This window comes from Colius striatus, chromosome 5 (genome assembly GCF_028858725.1).
Source record: "Colius striatus isolate bColStr4 chromosome 5, bColStr4.1.hap1, whole genome shotgun sequence".
Classification (NCBI taxonomy): Eukaryota; Metazoa; Chordata; class Aves; order Coliiformes; family Coliidae; genus Colius; species Colius striatus.
Window position 1 is genome coordinate 9433746 of NC_084763.1, and position 24698 is coordinate 9458443.

The 24698-nt window shown below is 41.3% G+C and overlaps 1 protein-coding gene across 4 annotated transcripts in view; it reads right to left on the minus strand.

Moving 5' to 3' along the window:
• BMPER (BMP binding endothelial regulator) overlaps positions 1 to 24698 on the minus strand; it is a 153354-nt gene that overhangs the window by 32362 nt on the left and 96294 nt on the right. For 3 of the 4 annotated variants that reach the window (XM_061997112.1, XM_061997110.1, XM_061997114.1), the window contains 2 exons: positions 21365 to 21694; positions 14880 to 15216 (listed from right to left, as the gene is read on the minus strand). In XM_061997112.1, coding sequence (XP_061853096.1) covers positions 14880 to 15216; positions 21365 to 21694 — 667 coding nt within the window. The remainder of the gene's footprint in view (positions 1 to 14879; positions 15217 to 21364; positions 21695 to 24698) is intronic. The other variant, XM_061997113.1, reaches the window with a different exon arrangement.

Sequence of the window (24698 nt, forward strand, 5' to 3'; positions counted from 1 at the left end):
TGGGACATTGACCTCAGTCATTTCTCTGGGCTGTTCCCATTACGTTTCCCTTTTCCAAGTGACTATCAAAGTACTCGGAATAGCGGGAGGAAGATCTCCCCCTGGGCATCACAGGAGCTTAGGATGTGTCAGACAAATGCATCAAAGAGGAGATTATTCCTGAATGCTACAACCCCGCTGGAAATACATATGACAGCCCCAAGGCAGTCTGACACCAGCATCCCTCAGCTGGGGCTGTTAGACAAACAGCTCATATTTTACTCAGAGTGAGAAAATTGCACACATTATGGTTCTCTGACACTCTTTAATCTTAACACAGCTGCGAGCTTCTTTCAGCAGAGAAACCTTCTGGGTGAATGTGACCTTTGGATAAATCCTTGCATGTTCTCTGCAGTGGTATTTATTGTTACAGTCAGGCTAATGATTCACTTTGTGAACAGCCCTGGGAGGGATCTTTTTACCAGCAGCCCCACAGACCTGTAAACATGTTCCTCCATCACTGCCACACCTGTACTGCAAAAAGGGAAAGCAAAGGGTCAACCAACCAACCAAAAAAAGTATTATTTCACACTTTCATTTGGATTGCTGCACAGAAAGACAGCACTCATGTTTACAAGGTATATGAGGGAACACTAACAATTTTTAATGTTGAGGCAACTGCCTTCTGGTAGACTCTGGAAGAATTTATTACTGTTTTCTGGAAACACTAGCTACCAGGACATAATGCCTTTTCCTGAGCCAAAAAGTCAAATAAGGTGTCACTATGCTTGCAGAACATTCTCATTCAAAGCAGGTACAAGAGAGGAGGACAAAAGCAACACAAGCCTCGAAAACTGAAACGCGTGTCTCTGCCAGTTTTCAAAAGTACCATTAATCTTAGGATAAAGCTGGCTTTCTTGCAGTTGACACTCAATATTACAAAAAATTGTTTCAGTTCTTATTGCACATAAGCATAGTAATCACCCCTTGGTCATTCCACACTCGGTTTACAATACAATCTTTTTGCTGAGCTACCAAGAAGCCTGAATTCAGTCTGTGTAATTTGACAGGCTCCAAGCTGCCACAGAAGGAGGGCATCAGAAATTACTTCTTTGGGTCTGTTGGGTGGGTTATTAGGATACCTTGTGAAATACAATTCTGTCTAGAATCCTGAGAGATGAACTAGCCCCACTCTCGCCACTGAGAAAAGATGAATAAAAAGAGTCAGTTCATATCAAGTTGGAAGGCTTTCTCACATCTGAATGGAAAGCAGACTTAAGAATTTTATTAGTACCCTAAGCTTGGAAATGAAGGATGCTGCCAGCCTCGAGACAGCATCTGCAAGAGATTAATTTCATAGAGACTGGTAAAACAATAGCAGCGTTCAGATCTTTAGCAATGTACAGAATTCAGGCAACAGCCAGAAGCAGGCAAAAATACATATGCTGTATATATAGGAGTGATAGTCACATAACACGTTGGTTTGTAAGACCAGTCTCTGATGTCCAACTTTCCTGGCTCAAATGCTCCTCATTCAGGCATCTGATGTTTTTAAATGATAAAACTTCTAACACACGAGCCTGGAATGAGTTCAGCTGTATTTTCTTGCTTCCCAGGTAGGGGCGGTCCATGTCACAAAAGCCATCAGATTGCCTGCTGTAATCCTGAGACAGTCAAGGATTAGATAAATACAGGGATGATATCAGCCATGGACTTCAACAAGCTGTGCTGTCACAGCCTGAGACGGAAACATAACAGCAGGACACCACGAGAAACTCCTGTTGCTGCTGTTCATATTGCACCTGCTTAACACACAATGCTCCCTCCCTTAGGGTACCAACCCAGCATTTTCATGCACTCAACAGAACTCCAACAATTTTACCTTGAAGGGGAATATCCACAATTAAAAGGCTCTTTAAAACAACACTGTAATGCTAACTTTTGTAAATCACTGTAACAAATATAACAAAGTTGGGAGTCATTCTGAAAGTTCAAGAAACAAGTTCCTGTTCTTGGAAAAGGATGCTACTGGATGTCTATGCCATGCAACCTTCTGTTTTCAGTCAACATCCAGACTTGGTAAGGCCTCAGGGGAAAACTCAAGCTTGGTTTCCTCTCCATCAATCTTAGTTCTCAAGTCAATAAATCTTAATATTGACCACAACATAGAAACCAGTAACTGTTTAATATCTTCTTCTGGCTTTTAATTATAAACACTGAGGAAATTTGTCAACTCACGACTTCCTAGTCATATGGAAAGGCTTTCAAACACTCTGCATAGACCACTGTCAATCAGGCCCATCACAGTTATGGAACTAAAACATGTTCCCATCAACAATTCTCTAAGCATGTACATATGATCTTTAAACTTGGCACAGCTTTGAACCCAGTGCCTGCAACTGCTGCAAGGACAGTGAAGATCATAAATAGTATCTTTTTCTGCCATAACAGTTATTATTTCCAGTGCCACAGTTTTATTTCCTCTGCCCATGGAAACCTGTAACTTCCATACTTGAGGAATGTTGACAAAAATCTCTGTGGTATTCCATAACTAAAAAGCATTCCTGAACTTTATCATTTAGACATAAATATGAACAAGAAATGAGAGACAAGGAAAAGTAAATGAGACAGGCTAAAAATTCTGGGGGCTATGCAGCTGATAAAGAGAATCGTACAGTGTGAATTCCTCTCCTCAAAAACCAGATGGGAACTCTGGCCAGAGATATCTCCTGCCTACCCCAGAACACAGGCTATGGCTATGGAATAAGATTATGTCAAAACAGGCAGGAGTCTAGAGATCTTGGGAGAAAGCATGGGCTCATGAGAGAATATCCTGAAGAGAAGTCTGGACCCTCATTGGAGTTGCTTGAGAGAGTTCAGTGCAGGGTCGTAAAGATGAAGGGAGTGGAGTATCTCCCTTATGATGAAAGTCTCAGGGAGCTGGGGCTCTTCAGCTTGGAGGAGACTGAGGGGTGACCTCATTAATGTTTACAAATACATAAACAGTGAGTGTCAGGAGGATGGAGACAGGGTCTTCTCAATGATGTCCAATGATAGGACAAGGGGCAACAGGTACAAGCTGGAACAGAAGAGGTTCCAAAGAAACATAAGGAAAAAGTCCTTCACTGTTCAGGTGAGGGAGCACTGGAACGGGCTGCCCAGATGGGTTGTAGAGTCTACTTCTCTGAAACATTCAAAACCCATCTGGATGAGTTCCTGGGTGACCTACTCTAGGTAGCCCTGCTCTGGCAGGGGGGTAAGACTAGACAGTCTTTCAAGGTCCTTTCCAGCCCTTAAGATTCTGTGATTCTTTGTGACTATGTTTTGTGTGATCTTGCCTGACCATGCAGAGTACACCTTTCACAGGTGCCCAGTAACTATGTTTTTCATCTGCAGGGGATGGATGGACTGAAGTGCCTTTACTGTATTTCAATATTTTGCTTTTTGTGGGTATTATTGAATTCAGATGCTTGCTGCTAATGGTTTCAGTGAAGATATGGGCCTTCTTTAAAGTGAGGAACCATGAAGCAAACTGTGGGAACTGTTTTAAAAGCACACAGCCTAATTGATGTATGGAATCCAAGGGCACATTAACAATCTCAATGGCAGATAAATTAGCCCCTTGTTTGTAGGATCTTCTCTGATTACAGAACAACCTTCAGCTCCTTCAAGTCATCTCTTGGTGATCTCCATTTCGTCAGCAAATCATCTTTGTCTTTGTAAACAAGGCCAAGAAGTGTATTCTGTGTGCCATGCAATCTATAAGTTTATTTAAATAAATATTTAAATTTATTATTTAAATAATATTATTTATTTAAATAAATTTTTCTGTACAGGTGACAAATCTTCAAATCATTGCAAGTTTATGTCAACTTTTAAGGATATCTAGGACAACTACGATCTATGTCATCACCTTGCCATGATGAGAAACATCCCTCCAGAGAGCAAGGCATTTTTTCTGTGAATGATGTACTCAGAACTCAGGAAAGCAGAAAAGAGCCATGCAGATAGACAAAAAAGGGTTTTCAAATCTCAGTCAAACCCCTGATATCTCAAAACAGAGTATGGTGTTTTTCTTGCATGTCGTCTCCTCTTGCTCCAAAAGCAAGCCTTCTATAGTCCATGCCTCAATCCATTACTAGCTTTTGACTTGTCTTATAGATGTTTTTACTTGCCATTGCTGCATGGAATATTAATGAGGCTATCATCTAGCTGGGCCTTACAAGAGTAGAGGAGATTTAGTACCTCCTTAAAAACACTAGCAACATTTTTCTTGTGAAAGTCTGAGAAGAACTTGTGCTTTGACAAGAATAAGACAATACACTTCTTGTGCATGTGAAACCTCTTAAATCCCACCAGAAGGATTTGAGCTTGAGACCAGGAACCAGGCACTTTCACATTTTAATCTCAGATCTGCTTTTGGCTTCCTGCACAGCAAAGAACTCTTTCTTCACTTCAACAACTTTAAACCAGGGTGCAATGAGAATTAAATGTTTACACTGCAATTTGAAAATGTAAAGTGCTAAGAAGGAGCACTTAGGAAATGAACTTTGCAAACTTTTTCCTTGCTGCCATGGTATCCACCATCCTCAACAGCCTCTTACTTCATGTACTCATAGACTACATAACCTTAAGCACTCACTCTCTGTAAACTACATACCTCACTTGAGAGCTGATGTACAAAAATCAGCTGTCTGAATACCTTAACACTTACGACAGCTTCCTCTGGACTGATCATAAGAGAAATGACTTGTTATTAATTTTCACATGCTGGATTTATTTTAGCTTTTATGTTTCAGGAATATTATATAAACAGAATGTTAGTTGTAGGAGTACCCAGGAATGCAAAAAAACATATGGCTCCAACTCCCTTTGGTATTCCCAGCACATTCCCCACCAATTTTAATTTCAACTGGCTTAAGTGAGGGAGTCAGGGAGAGACTCAAATGCTCTCATCCTCTGCATATCATGATGAAGAGGTGAAATCACAGCATCTGCTCTCACATATGCAGAACTCTCCATTTGGGTGAAAAATATAACCCTACTGCTCCCTCTGAGTGAGGAAGATACTGTTTATGGTGTATTTTGGATTCAGAAGCCTTTTAGTTCTACCCTTGCTCCAGGATGGCACTGGCAACCTGCAGTCTGGAGACCTCACCATGTCACCGTGGCTTAAGTCTGTGCATGCTCTGATGAGTCCACCAGAGATGGAGTTAATTACGAGCACACAGCCACACACGTGTGTTTCTAAGTGGCATCTCAACAGTTTAAAGGGCAGGTAAACCTGAGACACATACCCACGCATCCAGCTGGTGCCACAGACCTCACCCAAGGTTAGATATTGCGATGTTAAATACTTGAGATGGATAAATACATATTCCTTTATAAGCACATACTTCCACCCATTCTTAGCCTTACTTCTCTCGAGTCTGCTCTTTGCTCTGGAATTGTGACAGCCCAGGGCTATAACAATCCTCATGTGCCAAGATTTGCCATGGGGAGTGTCAAGAGCTTCTGCTGTCATGCCCCAAGCACTCCTCAGCACTGGCCCTGCTGCACACAGCTGTGTGGGACCCGTGTGCTCACAGTTAAATGAGAGCTGCGCTTGACTCTCATCAGGCTGTCAGTGCCTGGTGCTGAATCTCCTCTTGCTCTTGATGCTCCTCTACCAATGGAGGGAACATTTAGCAGGTTGGATGGCAGCAGTAGAGGCCTCCTGAAACAGTTTGTGCTGCACTTGTTTGCAAGGTTGCATAAATCACCAGTAATGCCAGGTGCTAATTCCTTCATGTGAAGATTGAAGGAAAAATAAGGCTTAGGTAAATAACAGAAGTTAATTGCTTTACACACTAGCACTTTGCATACTAAAGAGAGCAAATATGGAGTATGACACCTATAGATACTGTGAGGCCTTACAGGGTCAGACAGGAGAGTAGCATATTTCACTTTACCCTGGATTTTACACCACAGACAGCTACTACAAAGCTGACATAATGCAAAGGTCCCCAGAGAGCTCAAAGAATGGGAACACTCCAGATGTTTTGGATGCCCTGTGAGACTTAGGAAACAACAGAAGAACTGAAGGCAAAATTAAAAACTAGCTATTAAAAACGCCCTCCAGAAAGCTTTGGGTTAAATCTAACCCATACAAAGTCTCCAGAATGGACCCTTTGCATGAGGTAAGCCAACTCTCTAAACGACAGCAAGCTCGATAAGCTGCTCAGAGCTGTCAAAACCTTAAGGCAAACTTTCTACAGAAAAGTTTTTCTGTGCTTGGTCACAGCTCACGTCCTGCTTTGTCTGGTTATCCTGCCAGAAGCATAAATGAACTCATAAGAATAACAGGAGGATTAGGTTAAGCTTATTTTTAAAACGTTTCCCACAAATTCGTCTCATTTGCCTGCTTATAAACACCCTTGTTCATCTTTGCTGTGTGTCTAATTAGGCAGGATATACTGCAGGTGGCTTAAAATAGAAGCTGAAATATAGTAGCTTTGCAGTTATGCATGTTAAAGGGAAGATAATTAAAATTTCATGCTATGAGATGTAAACTGATCATCTCAGGGGCCCGAAAGGGATTTCTCCATCATATATGACATGGCACAGTTGACCAGCTACAGTATGGGTGGGTTTCCTTGCAACAATTAGCCTCTGCCTAAGGCAGAATAGCAGATCCGACAAGTGGGTTTCTTGAATTATTTATTCATGGAAATAGACGTATTACCATCAGCTAAGTATCTCTGGATTTTATTTAAAATCAATACTGCAATAAAGCTTAAAACATAAAATCTAAAATTAAATTAAAACAAACTAGCAAAGAAAGCCCTGCTGTGAACATGTCTTAGAGGTTAATTAAAATGAGATCGAACTGAGGTCTTGGATCTTGTAGCAGCTGTAGTTAAAATTCTGTGGCACCCAACAGAGACATAGGGTGGTTTCCTCTGATGATGCTGACAACTTGTCGGAATAGTATCTCTCTAAAAAATGGGATTTTGCAGCTAAAAAGAACACTTCAGTGTAGCAAGTATTTTTGCTTTGGCAATGGATCAAGTTGCACCAAATGGCAGGTGGTGTCTTTTAAAACATTTCTACAAGGGAGGATATCATTCTGCTTTTCTACTAGTTCCTCCTCACACCTGCTCACCTCTTCTTTTTAAAAGTCATGCATTGTATTATGTTACTGAAACATCAGGGGTGTTTTCCAAAATGGGAAAGGGCCCAGGGATGTGCTTATATTTTGCCATGATAGTTCTACGGCACACTCATGCTCATTGTGAAACAGTGGCACTTACTTTAAGATTGCAGCTTCAATAAAGATCTTTGAGATGAGGAACACTATGTTAAAGAAGTTATGCCCAGGGCATGTTTAAAAGCCAATCCAATATGCTCTGAAAAATGTGAGGGACAACAGACCTAGTATAAAATGCTTTTTCTACCAACTCCTAACAGACAAGACAAGCGAACCACAAGTGAAGTCAAGTCAGTGAAACACAAAAAGGATCTCTCAGTTGTCTGAGGTCAGGTAGTCTTCTGCCTTGGAAAGCCACCCTTTAGATTTCTCCCAAGAAAAAAGTGGCAAGCAGACAGGATCTGGAAGCCCTGACCCGAAAGCATTTCATTTTGTCTATTCCAATAATGAATAAACCCCCCACCTCCAAATCACTTGCTCCTTTCTTAAATTGTCTGTGGTACAGCAAATGGTAGGAGAGCTAACCAAGGATTACTAACTGATGCAAGAGATGGGTGTAATAAACCTGCATGGGACAGGAACAATCACAATGATGAAAACCAGCTGCCCAAATATTGCAAAATTCCCATTGACTTCATCTGATCAAGATTTTATCCCATGACTCCAAGGCACCATAGAAAAAAACAAACAAAACCCACCCTACAAAACCTCTGTTAAAGGTAATCCAGGAACAACAAGTTCTGAGAGTGCACCTCATATTAACAAATGAGAAGGGCATTCATGGTACCCTGCCTTTCTGTTAGGTGACTCTCTGTCTCCTTGCTTCCCCATAGTTCCTACTATCCTTCAGGATCATTTTTGTCTCAGTCAATCTGACCTTACATTTTCACATGCAGAGTCTCACATCTGCCAGACAGTAGGCAATGAGGAAGACAGTATTTGGTTATGAAACACCTGACTTGAATTTCACTGAGCCACATAATAAACTAGAAAGAAATGAAGTTTTACTAGGCAGAAGCAGGTTCTTGTAAGGTCTCTATATACCTTTATGCACAATAATCACAAAATGAGCTCTTTCCTGGAAAGGAGATAAAAGATGCCTCAGTTGTACTAACAACCAGTAGGAATTAACATCTCAGTCAATGTAAAAGGACAGTATCAGGTAGGGTTGTGACCGTTAGGGAAGCAAAACAAATACATGCCCAACACGTCATCCTTTGAAGGAAAGGAAACTTCCCTTGGTTTTAATCACATGCTGCTTCATCTGGTTTTCCTATAAAAAATACTAGCTTCTTAAAAAAAAACAACAAAAAACACAAACCCATTAATTTTCCATATAGGGAAGCACAAAGTGGGTCATCAGGGAAGCATGCGCTTCTCAGCTGGAAGCAAGCCACAGACTGTCCCAGGTGAATGGTGTCTGTCCAACACCACAGTCCTGTCAGATTTTGGAGGCTTCTCCACTCTCATCCCCCCATTCCCAATACCTCAACAGGAAAGGAGACATCTGTGAATCCTCTGGCACTGCTTCAATGTTTTACAGCTGTAATAACTACTGATACAAAGAGAAGAATGTTTTCTAGCACCAAATTCCTGAGGTACTTTTCTAAACAGACACAAGTGGATGGGGCTTGGTTATGTGAAAAATACCACACCAGGGCCAGGGGTGTGGGGAAAGATGAAAAGGAATCATGATCTGCAGATAATTGAGCTCAACTTGGCTTCAGATTTATCTTCTCTGACCACTCAACCTCTTTGTTCAAATCCAAACTTCTAATCCTTAAATCTAAACAGTGTTTTTCTGGCAGCTTGCACTCACTCTTGGCTACACTAGATGAAAAATACTTCAAGGAGGACGTTTAAAACAGTGGTGATCTATTGTCTAATAAAGATGAGGTATTTTTGCAGTACTACTTATCATAAGCATATAGACAGCAAAGTTTGATGCTTGCTGCTAGAAACCTCAAAGCACATCAGACACTGGAGTCTGGTATCTCCCACCTGTTAGCACTGTCAGTCACCAGCAGTGTAAGTCATGGTGCCTCTTACCTGTAAGTCAGTGAGTTCATCACAGTCTTACACAAGATGCACAGGCTGACCTTTAGAAGTGGTTTAGGAAATAATGGCAAGTCATATAGGGGCGTAAAGTAAAGGCAGTAGGCAACTTGGCCAGATGTGTATGGAGAATATGATCCCAAGCACCAGTGCTCTTGTAAAGGCTGGGAACATCAGCTCTCCCAGTGCCTATGCATTTAGACATTTCTGCAAAGCAGATCTGCAAAGGATCACCTTGCATAAGTAGAATCATATAAAGTAGAGTACTTCTGTACAAAAGTCTGAATTATCAAGCCCTTCACAATGGAAGCAACTGAAGCTCCAGTGGTAATTTCAAATGGATGGAAGATTCAAAGATGCTGAACCGAGCAGACTGGAAAGTGAGGCATCTAGCTCATAGGAAAGTCCTTGTGCAGATTTGCTTAAAAAAAAAATACAAATACTGGTTACACTGCTGCTAGTACCCAGATTCAGGGCCAGCTTTGGGCATGCAATCTGACGAGTGCAGGAACATCCTGACCTTTTCACGAGGGTGAGTGGGAGCAAGAGCTCCTGCTCCATGCCAGGTCTGTGAGGAGACCAGTGATGGCTTCATGCCATCCATCCTTTTCTTGAGCCAACACTACTGGCTTGCCTTGAAGCGGAGGAAAAGCCAGCAGTGCCCTGGAGTGGGTGGAAAGACAGATGTAGAGGCTGGTGCAGGAGCAGGAGCTGGGACAGGAGTTACCCCAGTGAGCCATCCTTACCACAAGCAAGCCCTGGAGCAGTTCTGCTTCAGCTGAAGAAGCACAGGCTACTACTGTGCCCACATGCACAGCGAGGGTCAGAAAATCTTGCAGAGACAATTTTGCAATACCCAGCTTGGTAGCAAACACACTGCTCCAGAGATCCCAGTTCCACCCACTCCTTTAACGTTTCTAAAGGGCTTTTCTGAAGCCATTCTTCAGCCTGCATTTCTTTTGCACCATCCCACTGAGCGAACATAGGGGCATAACCACATGAATTTTACAGCTGTAGGATGGCATTGTTAAGGGGAAAAAAAAAAAACCCTTCCAACCTTCTGCTTCAAAGCCACAAATCCTTGGTCCCCATCTTTTAAATAATGCTGGTAACTAAATTAGCAACATTGCAGCTCACATACTCTCTGCAACCATTCCTGGCACATCTGTCAAACTTAATAGCTGGGAGCTGACGGACTACGAAACGTTGTAATTTGTGCAATGACTCTAAACAATAATATTTTCTCTAGTTAAGTGGAGATTTTCAGAAAAACTGCAAGACTGCAGCTGTTAACTGCATAAAGTTAATCGGTAAACTGGAATAGAAACTCATTACCAGATTACCCAAGCGCTGAGTAATGTCAGCACAGTCACAAAGAATATTTAAGACAGAATTAAGATAAAGTCGATTTGCAGTTCCTGAATGCACTTGATGAACAGACTCAAACAAATGAGGCTATTATTATGTTAATTACTTCTTGCCATAAAATACTGAATATTATTAAAATAAAGTGTTTGAGAGAAAACTATATGTCTTAGGACAATTACAGAAGATAAAAGGAGTAACTAATTGTTTGTTATGCTATTGTTTTAAAAATATAATAATAATAGCAACAGTAACAAAAATACATAATAATAATAATAGGAAGAGTAAGAACAATAAAAAGACTTGTCTCAAGAGCTAGGAGCACAAATGTTCCAATCACAAACAGGGAAATGAAATGCATAGTAAAAGCAAGATATTGAATATTTTCCCAAAACTATGGTAGTACTGAAAGTCTTGAGTAATGTCTGCCTAGTCATTTATGAACTCAGCTGCTGGTTAGGTACATAGAGATGGGTAATATATCGTGTTGACGTCATGTTCCAAATCTGCTGGGGATACCAAACTATTAACAAAACCTACTATAAAGCCACAGATGCTAACGAGGGCAGGTGTTATCAGGAATTTTAGTCCTTTATGGTGTCTCCTGCAGCCCAACTTGCCCCTGTATGAGCAGCATTGCTGTGCCTCTCTCATTGTGGTCCCTGTATCCCTGTTTGGGGCTATCCCCAGTGCTTCCCAAGGAGGGTCTCAAGGCATTAACCATGGCTGAACAAAGCAGGCTTTGGGACAAACTGGGAGCCTGCACCCCGTGTCATGTTGCTCCCTGGCCTCACCAGGACTGGAGTCACCTCTAGGCCCCTGCTCCAGTACAGCTCAAAGACACAATGAGATCAGCCACAGGGTAGGGCTTGGAGAGCAAAGAAAGTCCTCTTCTCCTTCCTCAAGTTCCCTAAGCTCTCCAAATCCTCATCCAAGAGCTTAAATAGTACCATATTTCTTCATAATGTGACAGCTTTTTTTCTGGTAACAGAAAACAGCAGCATGAGAAGTTCAGATGGTATCACCTATTTTTAGTGCTGCTTAGACTCAAGAGCAGCTTCAGGATTCTGAGTGAAAGCTTTATTGCATACATGGTCAAAGTATCCCCTCTAAAAATCTGCTACTAAGTTAATCTTGGTAACTTTTTCTCTTCTTTTTTTTTTGTGGGGGGAGATAGCAAGGGCTAATCCAGGATGCTTAGCCTTATTAACACACCAAAATAAACAAGTGTCAATAGTGATGACTCTTACTGCAAACCTCTTCTTCACCCAGACTTTACCAATATCTCCTGGAAATTCAAAACTCTTTCCCTGCTTAATGTACTTGCCTCCATAAAGTTCAACCCTAAGGCTTATTTTTAGAGTATTACTCATGAGTACTGAACACCAGTAATACATTAAAGACAAACAAAAAATACAAACTGAAAACTAAACAAACCAAACCACAATTAAAAGACGATAAAACATGTCTAGTTACAAAACAAAGAATTAAGAGAGTGGTATAAAATTAGATGCTATAATTGTTAGTTTGCAGTCTGGACTATTTCAAAATCCTTTCCTCTGCACTTACACTGTGCTTGCTTCTACCACGTGCTTTGCAGAGAAATGCAAGTCACCAAAGTCACAATGTAAAAAAAAGAGATTAAGGATAAAGTACACAACAACTTCTCCTAATGTGTCACAAATCTGTCAAGGTCAAGCTCAGGAGTTAGCTGTCCTTCACCTCACAATCATGCACCTAGATCCCTACTACTTAAAACATTAGCCATATCCCTTTCACCTAACGATCATGACAATCTTGCTCTGTATGTTTTTTGGATGGATAACAAAAGGAGAAACTACAGCTGTAAAAAGAATGAAACTTAAAAATGAATTTGAGACATCTTCACAGAGATCTCCTCAGTAACACAATGTCAGACAAATGTTTGTAATGCATTGTTCACTGCCTTTTTCGGTATTTGGAGAAAACACACCCTAATTTGTAATGTTCCTGCTGAGTTTATTTCTATTTCTGAGAATTCTTATTAACAGCAGGTCACTACCAGAGCAGCATAATAAAAATGAGGCAATGTTGATAGTATAGGCAAGAATGACCAAGAAAATTTAACTCTTGAGAATGTAGCACTTCAAAGGGAAAAAATCCATCCCAAAAAAATGGAAGAACCCAACCCTACCATTTGCCTCTTCCCTTCTCCTACTGCTAGGAGCTTGCTCATAGTTAGAAAAGTAGAATTGGAAAAATTTTAGTCAAGTGTAGCCTGAAATAAGAAAAGTTTGATTAAATATGATTTTCTAAAAGACCTCAGTAAAAGCTGTAAATGTTAATTTAAATTTCTTTTAACAGTAATTTAATTTCTCTGCAAAAGTAAGTCAGCAGCAATGGGTTCTTTGAAAAACAATCATGAAAAATTAAAACACATTAATACACACATAAATATACACATATTTATATATACAAAGATTTATGTTAGAAAGGTTCTCAGAATCTTCTTGAATGGGTGTCCCATAATCATTACGCTCTTGCTGGAATGTCCTGTTATGAAAAATGGTCATGGGCATACTGAATAAATTGAATAAATTGATTGAATAAATCACTTGCTACAATTTTGTCAGTTTCTTACAAGAAGCAGCATTCTACTAAATACCACTATTTAATTTTAATTTCATTTTATCTTTGATTCCTCTACTGGGAGCTGAGCATTCTAACAGTTGGCAACATCTAAATGGAAGCAAACAAACAGCTACTTCTGACAGATATTTCGTGTTTCAACATGAAGTTTCCTTAGGAAAAAAAAAGAACCTTTCTACAAAAGGACATAAACAAATACTTGCTTGACTTCATTGTCTTTCCAGGACAAATGGAGAACATAATTTTAAAGGAACAGCAATGCTCTACTGTAATTCTTGTGTGCAAGTATGTAGAGACTTTTTTTTTCTGGCTGCCTTAGCCAAAATATAAATCTCTTTCCACTGTGGTGTCAGGAAGTGTATTGCACTTAATTAATCATGAGCTACTTTTAAAAAGGGAGAAAAATCCACTGCAAAATGAAACAAATCTCTCTGTGCCTGTTTTCCATTTGCATTGTCATCACTTACCTTTAGAGGACGATGGAAATGAGATGGGAATGTTGCTGAAATGCATTCAACGGACCCTGTGTGTTTGTGTGTGTGTGTGCAGACATTAGCATCTCTAGTACTCTGTGCTGTGCCTCCAGCATGGGGAAAGATAAAGTATTATAAACTGCATACAATATAATCTTCACTCTTTGCCAGGCTCCTAGTACAGGGGTACGCTATAGCAAACTAAATGCAGAAGCACAAAGAATACAAGCCAAGCTGTGTCATCTTCTAGCATTTCCCAGTCCCAGACGTATTCTGCTGGGGTAGATAAAAGTCTTTCTGTCTCATAAAAGAAGAGGAAAGGCAATTCATAAGGGAAATGGAGTCATTTTAGAAAGCTTCTCCTAATAAGTCCAATAGTTCAGCAGATGTGTGCAAGTGGGGAACGCTGGGAGCACAGAGATCAGGCAGCTCCATCCACCATCACCCAACTGTGACTCAGCTTGCTTTTATCTTTTATGTCAAGCAATCAAAAGAAAAGCGAATTTTATTTCCCAAGGGAGGGGCAAATAAACTCATACCAATTAAAGAACAGAAATGGTGTCTCTGTGGTTTAGACTGGAAGCATTTTAAAGAGAAAAAATCTTAAATAATTTCCTCAGACAAGTCTTCTAGATCTTTGTCTGTCTTCCTTTGCTCCCAAGGCAGGATGGGCATGCACTGAACTTTTTGTTGACTCCTTTCAAACTCTCAACCCACAAACTACACCATCCAAGAGGCACAAGTAATATTGAATACCTCTGTTTTAATAAAGCCATTTTCAAAATGCTTCTGGGAAGCCACACTTCTATGCAATGGCAATTAAAGTCAGCCTCAACTTTACAGCTGACTTGGAAATCAGAAAGAGCTCACCAAAATGTTTTGAAATCCCTTCCCTCTCTCTCCTCAATCTCCAAAAAAAGTTTTTCTCTAGGTGATCAGAAGCCTGCCTGCCTGCCTTTCTCACTGTTGCCTGTTCACTGTTTATTAGCTCAGGTTCACTGTTTATTAGCTCAGGATCATCTTTCCCGACTCAGACAAACTCATCATAATGTAACTCTAAGCCTGTATGTTAATTCCTAACAAAAGCAGCTCAAAGCATGTGCTCAAAAACTACTGAAGTTCAGCCAACTGTGTGGTTTTTCTCCTCCCACAGTAACTTACCATCTCCCTCAACAGCAAGCCACACTTACCGGTAAAACGTGGTGTAATCCACTGTTGAGTGACAGCTCTGAAACTCCCACGATTTGAGTTTCTGGCATTCCCGGTGAGCTCGGAGTTTCACCCTGACCGTCCCATGACAGAGCTCAGGCACAGGTTTCCTCTGCGGGCGGCTGCAGAACTCATTGGACTCCACACGCCAGGATTCGGCAAAGTCATCCACGTCAAACTTAAAGTTCCCATCCCCCCCGATCAGATCATCGCGCTTGTGCCCGTTGTAGTTGCCACACAAACCACAGAGTTTGCCCTTCAGATGCGGAGCGGCCATGACTTCCACAAAACTGTCTCCATCCCATGAGATTTCCAAGCCTAATGAAGAGGTGAGACAAACACACACACAAAAAAAAGAGAAGAAATTGAGAATAGCAAACCATGTTTTATGTTTGTGAAACAGTGTTCATGGAAACCTAAATAAAGCCATTGGCTTCTTTCTGATAATAATTGTTAGATTTCTATGTACCTCCCAGTAAGTGCCTCTGGCGAGTGTAGTGTCTCTTAAATCACCATCAATCACAATATACTCATGCCTGCCTCTGTTTATTTTTGTTCCTTTTTGCTAATGAATGGGGCTCTGCTAAAAAGCTGAGAAACAAGACAGAACTACTCTCTACATCAAAATAGGACTCTTGCAAAATCCTGCAAATTGAATTTGCCAAGGCACTTTTCTTGCTGATTTCACAGGAGGCCCAGAATTTCAGCCATTGCAAGCCACGGCACAGGTCATGGGCACACCAAGGTGCCTATGGCCCAGAGGACTCCACCAGTGAGCACCTTATGGAAAACATTCCTCTCTTGCCTCCAAAGCTGACACTGATCACTCATTTGTGTGAATACAACTACTCCAACACAAATAACTTCTTTTGTGTGGGTAGAATTTAAAAGATGACCACAAGACATGTTAGAAGGGTAAAGCGTTGTTGTAAGAAGGTATTTTGAACTGAATTCATCCTGTTCATTCCAAAGGTGTTAATTGCCAACCTGTTCAAGTTGTCTTTGTAAGCCAGCAATCCTGAGGAATGACAGTAAACATCTAACTTTCACCTAGTGCCTGGGATGTAAGTGCTACTTTACAGTAAGGTTTTGCACTTCCAGTACATCAAAGTCAAAATTGCTTTCTGTGGGTGAAATCCATTTTACCTGCCTGAAAGCTAGGTGTCTAGTTTAAATCAGCTGTCTAGTCCTTGTCTTTGATGGAGAGAAATAGGCAGCTGTAGGTCACAACGTATGCGTCTAATGCAGAGGGAACAAACTACCTTCTGAGTGCCTCTCTGGTTCCAATGATATTCTAGACAGTCCAGAGGTCAGGTGAAGACTAAACTTGTAGCTTTTACCTGGGTGATTGTAAACTAAATGAATTCCATCCTTTGAGGAGTAAACATGTATCTCATAAGGGAAAGCAATTTTGGTATTATATGGACTAAGAAATGTCACCAAGAACAGCTGCTGCTTAACTTCTACCCAAAAATGACCTTTCTTTTAATTATTTCCAGTGTCTGATGAACGTTACTCCTTTGCATCTCCACAGTAACTCCACATCTGAAGATCATAAATCATTTTGCTGAAGTTAATTTATTCCTATAAAGTACCTGTGTGCAGCGGTTAGTTTAGGACAAACAGAGGAACCTGCTTTTAAACTGGATAATCCAGATTTTACCCTTTTCTCCCTGCCTGGCCAAGATAAACAGCATCACTCTGTGGTGCAGGACCAGGGCTTCACTCCAGCTTTCTACATTTGCTGTGTGGGCTGGCTTAGCACCACCCTTTCCTCTTGTAAATCAGTGCTTGTCACTATGTGATCCAAATCCTGCCCTATCCTCATGTAAGTAATTAACATACCAGTGACTCAGTTCAAAGCTGGAATCCTTCCTTCAGCAACATATCCCATTGTCTCCTATGACAATTCCTACCCTTGCCAGAGAAACCCCCAGAGAAAATGGGTGAGGCTCAATCAAATAGCAGTTTTGGCTATAGAAGGGGTGCTTTGCCCTCAGAGCACACTGTCCTGGTGCTCACCGTGCCACCAGAAGCCTGGGGGATGATTTACCCAGCAAGGTTGTGCAGATAATGCTGCATCACCAGCCACTACAGTTGATTGCATCATGTTTTCCTCTCAGTATACGTTAGCAATGATGGCACAAATATCTCCTCATCTGACTATTCCTGAAAGCAGTTTCAAATTATCTAATAAACCCAGCACATGGATAGGGCCACTAAGTCTTTCTCCAAAGGCACTTTACACCCACACAAGTGAGAAATTGTGCAAGACTACAGTTGTTAACTAGGCCAGCACAGTGGCAAGGGGGAAAGCTGCCTTTTAAGCTGCTTCATACATTATCATTGCTGGACAGATTAAAAATCCAGCTGTCTTTGCTTCTGACAACGCTGAACAAAACAAAACACAGCTTGATTTGCAGACACCAGACTAATACTGCTGTGCTGGCATTTAGAAAAACCTTGCCATTAACTTATAAACTAAGATTTCTTCACACTTGAGAATCATATAAACTTTCTCAAAGCCTGAAGAATTCTCAGACAGATCTCTCAGAAAATATCTCCAGTTTTTAAGGTCATGTTCAACTTCTTCCCCAAATAAGCCCCCTTAGAAGCTGCTGACTTTAAGCCGAGCCATAAAAGCCTGGCTAATGATTCTATCTTAATTTTCCTTTTACAACTTTTTTTCTCAAGTCAAGACTTACTGACTTTCAGTGAAACCACTTACATTCATTATGAAAGGTTAACTCTGAAATTACCCTGAATATTTGTGTGTTCTCTGTGAGAGTTCAGAACTCCAGATATGCAAACAAGAATGACATTAAAGTATGACTTTTCAACTCAGCATATCAAAATGTGCATTTTAAAATCTAGAGACTCCTGCTTTGATTACTGATTTTGATTCAAGAGACTAATAGTTTAACTACCTCAAAAGGATGTACTTTCCTCTAGGTAGGTATTGTTTAATTACATCATATTCTGCTATAATTGCTCAGATGGAAGGGTAGGTTCTAGCTTTGAAGAACAGTCTAAAGGTTTCTGTCCATAACAGAGCTTATTCCCTTTTGGGGTAACAAGGAAGCGTATTTACTCCTACGTGAAGGATGATTTTGCTGAGGCCTGATTCAACTGTGCAGTGTGTGCCTTTGTGTTTGTTCATGAGCACAACATTCAGTTGGGTTCTGTAAACCAACAAGAGCTGTGACAGACAGGATTATGCTATGGAGCAGTGTTTGAAATGATCGCCTTGGCAGATAGAAATTGTTTGGAAGAGTTTCTTGGTGCCTATATCCCCCTCTGCTTTCCTTACCCCTGAAAATAGATGACTTTCCCATTTACTTAGACAAGGACCAGAAGGCGGGAGATGTGAAGCCAAAGGATGCAGCCATTGTCCTATCTGGGATAATGTGCAGAAAAGGAATATTCTCTGAGTTCCTTTTTAGGGTTTTCCAATTTTCCCCTTTCTTTGAAGGATGCTTAACCAACTCGCTACTTGATTTCTTAACTTGGCACACTATGTACTCTATTAGGTTTAAAAAAGAATCCTTCTGGATTTATGGACATCATACACTGAGTTTCCCATGCTGGGAACTCCCATCAATTGTTCTGCATGATTTTTAATTGGTAAAGGCATCCTCAAGAACTGGCAGACCAATCTTAAAGATTTAGTGCCAAAGTGGTACAGAAACTCTCAGCAAAGCAACTTTGTACAAAAGATCGGCACAGAAACAACAACAAAAAAATGCCCCCGAACCAGAGGGACAGATTAGTAACACCAGCCTTGTGACCCTCTGCTCTCTCATCTTTTTAACACACAAAATTTAGACAAGGACTCCACACCACCCCAATGACACCCATGACAAGGTACCTGCAAGTGTAAGGTGCCAGAATTGCTTCTGTATGGCATTCAGGGCTACAGCTGGTGAGGAATTTAGCAACAAAACAGGTTTTCACTGGGAAATGCCAATTCATCAGAACTGAAATACTTCAGGGAGATATGTTATATTCAATGAACGTCCAACATAGCACAGGCAAGACTCCAAGCTGTTTTCCTGCCAGCTTGCCTGGTGGGCTGCCTGGAAGCCTGCTCTCTCAGGGCATGCAACTTCAGGACAGCCCTGCCATACAGATTGCCCTGTAGCCAGGGACCACAAGGTTTCCTGAAGTTTTGGGCTCCTGTTTTACCCAGGGCTCAGCTCCCAGCTCTGCAAAAGGAAAACCAAAAGCTGTGGGAATGCTGGCTGAGCTGTAAGCACCAGACTTTGTACTTCTCAGCCCAATTTTACTTTGAATTCTGCTTCTAGCACAGTGGTTTTACTTGTTTTTCACTACTTCCTCCTTCCCCCTCTTTTTTCACTCTACGCTGGAAAAGTAAGGGGTTATTTTTTTAAATGCATTTTAATTCTGAAACAGAGAAAATTCTCCTTTTTTTTTCCCCCCTGGCACTTGGAATTTCCTGAGGGGCAAAAGCCTTGTCTTTAAACAAGTCCTACTCAGCACATTCCTCCTCTCTACAGCCTTTCTGCTGCTTGTCCTCTCCCAGCAAAATGGAGCCATGCAGTTCTGCCTCTTTCCAGGCCTTACGTGCTAAGGCAGGGAGAACTTGGCCCATTGTGCTGCATTCAGTGAGAGAAACCTGATCCTGCTCTGTTAAGGGGAGAAATTATTATGGCTATAATTTGCAGTGATTACACACTGTTTGGTATGCTGTCATATGCCATGTTTGCACTCCCTCTGCCAACACATGGACAAGGATGTGTGCAGTCATTTATTAGGCTTGCACTAGAGACAAACAGAATAGCAGCAGGATTAGCTGTCATTCATCTTCAATTGAAAACCTTTGCTTGGCCTGTGGTTGGCTAATGAAATCCACATCGCCAGAATTCAGAGCATTCAGCTGGCTGCAAAGAGAAACCCTCAAGATGCTTTTAATTAGAAGTTGTGAATAATGGTCAACTTGTGTGCGTTTTACAGACAGCCACAAAAATCTGCATTGCCACTTTGAGGAATGAGCCCAGAGCTGGGATCCACATTATGCAGACTTATATTTCCAGGGGCTATATAACAGGTGTCTAAATTCTCAGCTCAACAGTGGGTGCTAGTGTCCCCCTTGAAAAAAAAAATGATGCTAGATAATGAGTGTGACTGTGCGTCACGCCTGTGACCGTATCACTCCATAAGAAAGACTGGTTTCAATGCTTTCACATGGCCTTTAATTGAATTAACAGTAAACAGTATTCTCACTGAAACAGTACTTCACTGTGCAAATGAAACCTCTAAGGACTACTGTGGCAACTAACACATGCTAATGAGAAAGTTTTAAACTTCCCCTCAGTATTTATCTATGCAACAATACTATAGTTTGAGAATAGTTTATCAGACTAAATGTAAGCCCCCTGGTATAGCATTTTGTCAATTAATGTGTTTTCTGGGACTGAAAAGACCCAAGAGTCTGCTATCTCCCTTCCCTCTTTTAACAACTAAAGTAGCCAAATCTCTGAAGTTTCTGATTTCTTTTTGCTTCTGGTTCTGTGGACTCTGTTCCTCACAGACAAACTCTTACTCAAGCACAAAGCAAGCCCAACAAGATGGTACTGAACAGAAAATTAGACTTCAGTTTTCAGACCCTGACCTTCAGTTTGTGGCATAGTCATGTCACAGAATCTCAAGGGCTGGAAGGAACCTTGAAAGGGGGCTGGAAGGGGCATCCAGTCCAATCCCCCTGCCAGAGCAAGACCATCTAGAGTAGGCCACACAGGAACTCATCCAGGTGGGTTTTGAAGAAGATTTTCCTTGTATTTCTTTGGAACCTCTTATGTTACAGCTTATACCCGTTATCCCTTTTCCTATCATTGGCCATCACTGAGAACAGCCTGGCTCCATCCTCCTCACATCTGCCCTTTATGTATTTGTAAACATTAATGAGGTCACCCCTCAGTCTCCTCTTCTCCAAGCTGAAGAGCCTCAGCTCCCTTGGCCTGTAGCTGGACTGTAAAGTTTCCATAATTTGACAACTTAAACTCATTCCAGACATCAGTTACTGTGATTTGAGATAACTGCTAGCTTAGACTGCAATGCATGTTGCTACAACTGTGAAGAAAAAGAAGGAATGTTATGTTTCAGAACTGATCTCTGCTCTATTCTTATCTATAAATATCAATGATCCTGCATAAACTACTTAAGCCACTGGAAGTGAAAATCATGGCAGATTCATCTACAAAGTCAGTTAATCATCACCTGCAGAATGAAGCATAGCTTAGCAAACGTTGTGCAAAGACTACAAACTCATAGCTTGTACCTGTGCCTGATTGTGGGCTGCAGGGATTTGGGCTCTTTTTTGGGTTCTTTAGATGTAGTTATAACTACATTTATTACTGCTACCATGCCTTTTTGACTGACTGCTGTTCATGTTGCCCTCGAAAAGCTCTTCAGGTAGAAGATACACACACACACCCACTTGCTCTACCTGCTTTGGTTGTCACTTTCAGCAAATAACCATCCAAATCGATCTGAAATTGTGGTGTCTCGCACGGTAGTGAGATGCGGGTCCCATTCCACTTCACTGTGAGGTGCTGCTGGAGGCTGATAGTGCTTCTGCCCAACACAAGGTCCACTGACTTTGTCCAGGAGAAAGAACGGGTCCGACGGGCATCGTTTTTTACCAGCACCTGAAAGGGCGAGGCAGAGGAGGAGCAGTCTTTCGTCAAAACGTATTGACATGTTCCCTGAAAGTTAAATGTCCGTCCATCAAAAGTGTTGTAGTGAGGGTCTCCAAATACAGTGCAAACTCCAGGCTCTGCAGGTGAGTGAGAAACAAAAGTGCCATATCAGGATCAATCAAAGTTTGAAAAAAAAGCAGTTGATAAGAACTTAGAGGACGCTGCTCTCACCTAATCTGTCTGCAATCGCCTGACACTCACTAGGAATGTTTTTGAACAACAGAAGCTTTATGTCTAGTAAAAGTATTCCCCAAACCAAACAAAAAAACAGTTAAACCTTGGGGCACCATAAGAATCACAGAATCACAGAATTGTAGGGTTGGAAGCGACCTTTAGAGATCATCTAGTCCAATCCCCTGCCAAAGCAGGTTCACCTAGATCACATCACACAGGGAGATGTCAAGGCTGGCTTGGAAACCTCCAGAGAAGGAGCCTCCACACCCTCCCTGGGCAGCCTGTGCCAGGGCTCCCTCACCTCAATAGGGAAATAGTTTTTCCTTATGTTTAAATGGAACTTTTTGTGTTCCAGCTTCATCCCATCACCCATTTTCCTGTCACCAGATACAACAGGAAAAAAAAAAAAGGATGCCTCAACCTCCTGACACCCATCATTAAGATATTTAATGAGATCCTCCCCACAGTCTCATCTTCTCTAGACTAAAGAAGAAGGCTGACCTGTAGCTAGGAATCAAAGACACATCTTCCAACCTACATGTTTGTCCCTTAATCACAATGTACCACCTGAACAGTTTACATCTTCACAACAGCTGTGAAACTCAACTTCCAGAATAAACAAGCCTCACTCATGTATCAGAGCCGGTAGGGCTCTGTGCTTGCAGAGCCCATATATCTCTCAGATGTGTGATGGAAGCCTTCAGACCTAGCTTCAGCTTTCTAAACACGAAATTCATCCAGTCTCTCTCTCACTGACAGAGAGGAATAGACATGACTAGAAAGTGTTTCACCTCAGCAGTTTTAGACATCTCTTTCAATACGTGGGGAATTACTCTCTGGAGGTGCCTGTCTCTCTGCTGCCAGTTTTGGAAGCGTAAACAAGTATTCAAAACTACAGGGTATTCTTCTCAGACAGTTAAATTCCCCTGGGGTGAGCTCCCACTCTTAAGTTGCATTGTGGGAGCAAAACCTAACCCACTAAAAGAAGCAGAATTCAAAACATTATGAGTATATATTTGAGGCTAATTTTAATGTCCTCAGTCAGGTAGGGGTAGTCCCCTGCAATTAAAAGCCATCAAACCACTTTATCAGGACCTGGTTCTGTCCGTATTTTACACAGACATACTTCTAAACATTGCATGTTCATAAACTAGGTATACTGGGGGGAGGGTGTCCAAAATTCTTTGTAGAACTGCAATTTTTAAGCTATCATACATGTTGATGCACAACATGTTACAAATGGAGGGAGACTTCTTAGTGATGCTTGCAGCTGTATGCTAGTTGGAAAAGCTGCATCTCAAAGGCAGAGTGTTTCCACACTCGTGTCAATGATGCTGAGTTACCCTGCAGTTACCCAGCAATTGATTGAACTGCCTCGCAATCAAAGAGAGCAGCAAATTTATTTGCATTGCAGCCTTCTGGTATAACAATAGGTCCTAACCACATTTCATTGCTGCCATTCCTGGAAGAGGGAGTCTCAAGGCAGAGAAATGCACACTGCTACTGCCAGCTGGATACCCAAGGGCTGAGGTTGCTTTTGAAAGACGATGCCTGTTTTAAGGGGAGGGCTTGGTGCAGTAAACAAATTTGACTCAATAATCAAAGAGCTGTGAACAGCACCAATCAAAGAAAAAAGGAAAAAAAAATCAAAGGAAGGGAGAGTGACAAGAAATACAATTTATTCATTGAAAGAAAAAAAAAAAATCATCCAAGTAACAATGGCTTGCCTGAAAAGGCAGCTAAAAAAGGCAAATTCAAACCTACAAAAAAAGGAGACATGTATGTTATGGAGGAGAGGCAGGCAATTCCTCCAGTGGAGTAGAATGCAGGTCTGATTATGCAATACACCTTTCAGCCTAGGCAGAGAAGCAGCTAAAATGTTTTTGGTGTTTGACTAGCTGCAGTTAAACAGCATTCATGGACACCTACACAGAGACACAAAGAACAGGGCTGCAGGAGACCCCAGGAGACGTTACCTTTTCCGTCTCCAGCTGTAATGCAGAATTACGTGTACCTATGTTATTCCTGACAGACGTTTATCTAACCTGCTCTTAAGGAGCAGCAGTAACAGCAGTTCCACAGCCACCCCCAGCAACCTATTGCAGTGCTTAGCTATCCTTACTGCAAGTGAAGTCTTCCCAAAGCCTAGCCTGTCTCTCTCACCACATGGTGCAGTGCCATCACATAGCTGGTACCTGGGAGGTTCGTACTTTGCTCCTAACTTGTCACATGTCTGCTTTAGCTGAGCCAGTAACTAGTTTTGGTGTCATTATTACGCCTCTTTTCTATGCCTGGCAACTAGGGACTGACCACAAGTTTTGATTTATCAAGACATCATGTTGACAGCTCCATAAGAAGTCAAAATGAACCACACTTGATGAACACCTTTGGAAATCAGGCCTGATGGACTTTAAGTAGAGTCTGAAAACCAAAACATTTAGGTAAGAGTGCTTTTTAAAACAGGCACTTCTGTGTGTCTCATTTCCCTCATTGACACCAATAAGAGTGTTAATAACTGTTTTCCAAAGTCCACAAGAAGATTAATTGATTCTCCATAAACTGGCAGAAACCAACATAATTTTTACCAAAGGGAAAAAAAAGCTATACGTTTTATATGGAGACCATCTGATTTACAGTTGCTAAGTCATACTAACGTGTTTCTGATTTCCCTGTATACTCCTTTCATTACCCGCATGTTGAACATTAAGATGGATTTTATTATCTGCTCAGATTCTATTTCATTTTTTAAGCTTTTTCTATAAACATATTGACAACTTTTCTGACAACAAGGAAACTACCAACAGTAACTGTAAAAAAAAATCAACCCAAACATCAGTGAAGACTTCAGAGAAGACAACTAGGTTTTGTCTGGTTTCTAGAGGCTAAGAACATGGACATGCTACACAT